General features: G+C 40.1%; 1 protein-coding gene across 1 annotated transcript; it reads right to left on the bottom strand.

The window, feature by feature from the left end:
* Positions 1-2,343: 2,343 nt before the first annotated feature.
* On the bottom strand, positions 2,344-2,979 carry LOC112033743 (uncharacterized). The gene has a single exon (XM_024066519.1). The coding sequence runs from the start codon at positions 2,977-2,979 to the stop codon at positions 2,344-2,346; it is 636 nt and encodes a 211-aa protein (XP_023922287.1).
* Between the last annotated feature and the right edge of the window lie 652 nt (positions 2,980-3,631).

Below are 3,631 nucleotides of genomic sequence, written 5' to 3'. Positions count from 1 at the left end.
TAAGGGCAGCAATCAGAGAAGAGACATGTGAAGAACTATTTCCTGTGATGATGATATCATCTACATAGAGAAGCAGATAGAGAATGGTGCTTTTGGACTGAAAAATGAACAGAGAGCTATCAGCAAAGGAAGCTTGAAATCCAAGATGAATCAAATGGAAGGTAAATCTCTCAAACCAAGCCCTGGGAGCTTGTTTGAGATCATAGAGAGACTTATGGAGCTTACAAACATAGGAAGGATGGGCTGCATCAACATAACCAGGGGGCTGTTGCATGTAAACATCCTCTTTAAGATAACCATGTAGAAAGGCATTGGACACATAAGCTGCTTCAATGGCCAATTGCAACTAACAGCAATTGAAAGAACCAATCTAACCGTGGCAGGCTTGACAACAGGACTGAAAGTTTCTGAGTAATCAATGCCAGCCTGTTGGTGAAATCCTTTAGCCACAAGTCTGGCTTTGTAACGAGCAATAGACCCATTGCTGTGAAGTTTGATCTTAAAGACCCATTTACAACCCACCAAATTAGCATGAGGAGGTGCAGGAACCAATGTCCAGGTCTGCTGCCTTTGTAAGGCCTGAAACTCTTCATCCATAGCAGTGCACCACACTAGAAATTTGGAAGCCACTTTATAAGTAGAAGGTTCAGTTTTGGTGTAATCCAAGATGGCTTTATAGCAAAGTTTAGGCTTAATAATACCACTCTTGGATCTAGTCTGCATTGGATGCTAATTAGGCACAGTAACAGCAGGAAGAGAAGGTGGTAATGATGGTGAAGTATCAGGTGAGGAAGCAGGTAATGAAGCATCAGTAGGAGGTGGTAGAGAATCAGAATATGGAGGATTAGTGATGATGTGAATAGGAGAGTGTGATAGTGTAGGAGGGGAAGTAGTGACAGGAAGTGTAGTGGGAGGGCTGGATGAATATGGGCCTAAAATGGAGGGCTGATTTAAAGCATGAAGATAAAGCAGGTTAGACAACCAGAGAGCATGAGACAGAGATGAAGGTGAAGAGAGTGCTAAAGAGGGAGAAGAGGAGGTAAGTATGGGAAATTTGGATTCATTAAATAAAACATGCCTAGAAACATAGAGAGTATGAGTGGAGAGATCAAGGCAGAGATATCCCTTTGATCTAGGAGAGTAGCCTAAAAACAAACATTCCTTGGTTCTGGGATCAAGTTTGTGAGAGGTGTAGGGTCTAAGGAGAGGGTAACATGCACAACCAAACACTTTAAGTTGGGATAGGTCAGGTGAGGAAGAATATAATTTGGACCAAGGTGATGTAAAACCAAGAACAGAAGTGGGAAGAAGGTTGATCAAAAAAACAGTAGTAAGGATAGCATAAGACCAGTAAACAGTGGGCATTGAGGCTTGAGACAGAAGAGTAATGGTTGTCTCAACAAGATGCCTATGCTTCCTTTCAACAAGGCCATTTTGTTGTGGAGTGTAAGGGCAGGAGAGTTGATGATTAATACCATGTTGAATTAGAAAAGACTTGAAGGCAGAAGAGGTGTATTCACCACCACCATCTGACCTTAAGGTTTTGATCTTAGTAGAAAATTGTGTTTCAATCATGGCTTTAAACTCAATGAACTTTGAAAAGACTTCAGATTTGGACTTAAGAAGATATAACCAAGTGAACCTAGTGAGATGATCAACAAATAGGACATAATAACGAAAACCATCAACAAAAACCACAGGGGCAGGACCCCACACATCAAAATGCACCAACTCAAAAGGAGAAGAAGCAACAAACATAGAATTTGGAAAGGGTAACTTGTGCATTTTACCATATAAGCAATGAGTACAAGATTGAACAAAAGGAGTACACTTAGTCATAGCAAATTTTGCATTAGGGAAGACAAACTGAAGGACTTGATCATTTGGATGACCAAGCCTTCTGTACCACAAGGTTTTATTGACAACAACAGAATTTGAAACAGTGTTGCAGACTTTAGAAGATAAAACTAGATGTGAGGCTTGAAGAGGATAGATAGGATAAACTCCATCTTCACTCTTGCCTTGGTAGAGGACCTTCCCCGTGTCCAAAGCCTGAATGGATAAGAGATTCTCATCAAAATAACACCAGCAATAGTTGTCATGACAGATTTTATGGACAGAGGCCAGATTAGAGGAAATAGAAGGGACCCTAAGAACATTATTCAATTGAAGAGTGGAATAAGGTGAAGGAAGAAGAGTTTTACCTATGTGTGTGATGGGTAGATTCTGTCCATTACCAACTGTCAAATGATCTTGACCACCATAGGGCTGAGGAAAGCTGAGATGATTTAGATTGGCTGTGACATGATCCGTAGCAGCACTATCTGCCAGCCAAGGTTGCTCCTATGCAAGGCAAGCATTTGAAGCAGTGGCCATGGCAGCGAGTTTAATGGGTGGATGTTTGCCTTGATAGGCATAATCCATCCTATGATAGCAATCAATTGCTATATGACCAAGTTTACCATAGATTTGGCAAGAAGGTCTGTCTGATCTAGGAGCTGAAGAACCAGGATTTGACTGATGTGATTGGAAGGGAGGAGTAAAAGGATTGTACTGGTTGTACTGAGGAGAGTGATAACTACCTCTGCCTCCTCTTCCACCTCTATTGTTGAAGTTACCTCTGCCCCTTCCTCTATTGAACTGGTTTTGATTGAAATTTCCACTTGGTTTGGGAGTAGTTGCAGCCATTGCAAATATTGAGTCTTTAATATTCAATCCATCATTTAAAGACTCCTCTTCTGCATTGAGCATAGTTGATAATTCATCAAAACTCAGCTTAGTATTCCTGGTTCGTATTGCTGACCTAAAGGCATTGAACTCCTTGGGAAGCCCTTTAAAGGTTATATGAAGTAACTCCTCATCATCAATTGTCACACCAACTGCAAGTAGCTTATCTCTCACCACTTTAATCTTCTGCAAGTAAACATCAACAGAATCTGCTCCCTTCTTAAGGTTATGAAGATCACCCTTAAGGTTCATGACATTAGATCTAGAAATTGAAGAAAATCTATTCTCCAATACCTTCCAAACCTCCAAAGCAGAGGTACACCCAACTGTGAGTGCTAAAACTGATGGTGAGAGTGTAGAACTGATAAAAGTCAGTAAGGCTTTCTCCTTTGATCTCCAAAGTGTATATTATGGATTAACAATTGCAGTATAGGCACCACTCAGATCTTTGAGAAACTTCTCTGGAATCATTTGTGGCTCTTCGAGTAACTCAAACAAAGAGTAAGTCTCCAAAATCATTGAGATTTGGTATTTCCAAACGATATAGTTGGAATTTTCTAGTTTGATTGTCACCATATTTGACATATTTGAGAGAAGGAGGAGAGGCTGGTTCATTACATTCATTGTAGAACTAGAGGTTGTTGAAGAAGTAGCATTTGAACTTGAAGATGCCATGGATGAGTTTTGTACAAGAATTTCAAGAATCTCAGGCTCTGATACCATGAAGAAATCTGTGTTGATTTGTGTAACACAGTCACAGTAATAAGAATCTAGAATTTGAGAAAGGTAAGCTCTATTTGTGAGATAAGAAAAGACTGACAGAAAAGAAAAGAAAATGAGAGAAAGATCAAGAACGAGAGAGAGAGAGAGAGAGAGAAAGATATTTGACAAAAGAGAGAATCTG

The sequence above is a fragment of the Quercus suber genome, unplaced genomic scaffold (assembly GCF_002906115.3).
Source record: "Quercus suber isolate HL8 unplaced genomic scaffold, Cork oak 2.0 scaffold_247, whole genome shotgun sequence".
NCBI lineage: Eukaryota > Viridiplantae > Streptophyta > Magnoliopsida > Fagales > Fagaceae > Quercus > Quercus suber.
Note: the sequence above shows the minus strand (reverse complement) of the source record. Positions and strands in the feature narration are given on the sequence as shown.

Bases quoted from the DNA above. Each gene is read 5' to 3' on its own strand.
- LOC112033743 (XM_024066519.1), bottom strand. From the start codon at position 2,979: ATGAACCTTAAGGGTGATCTTCATAACCTTAAGAAGGGAGCAGATTCT.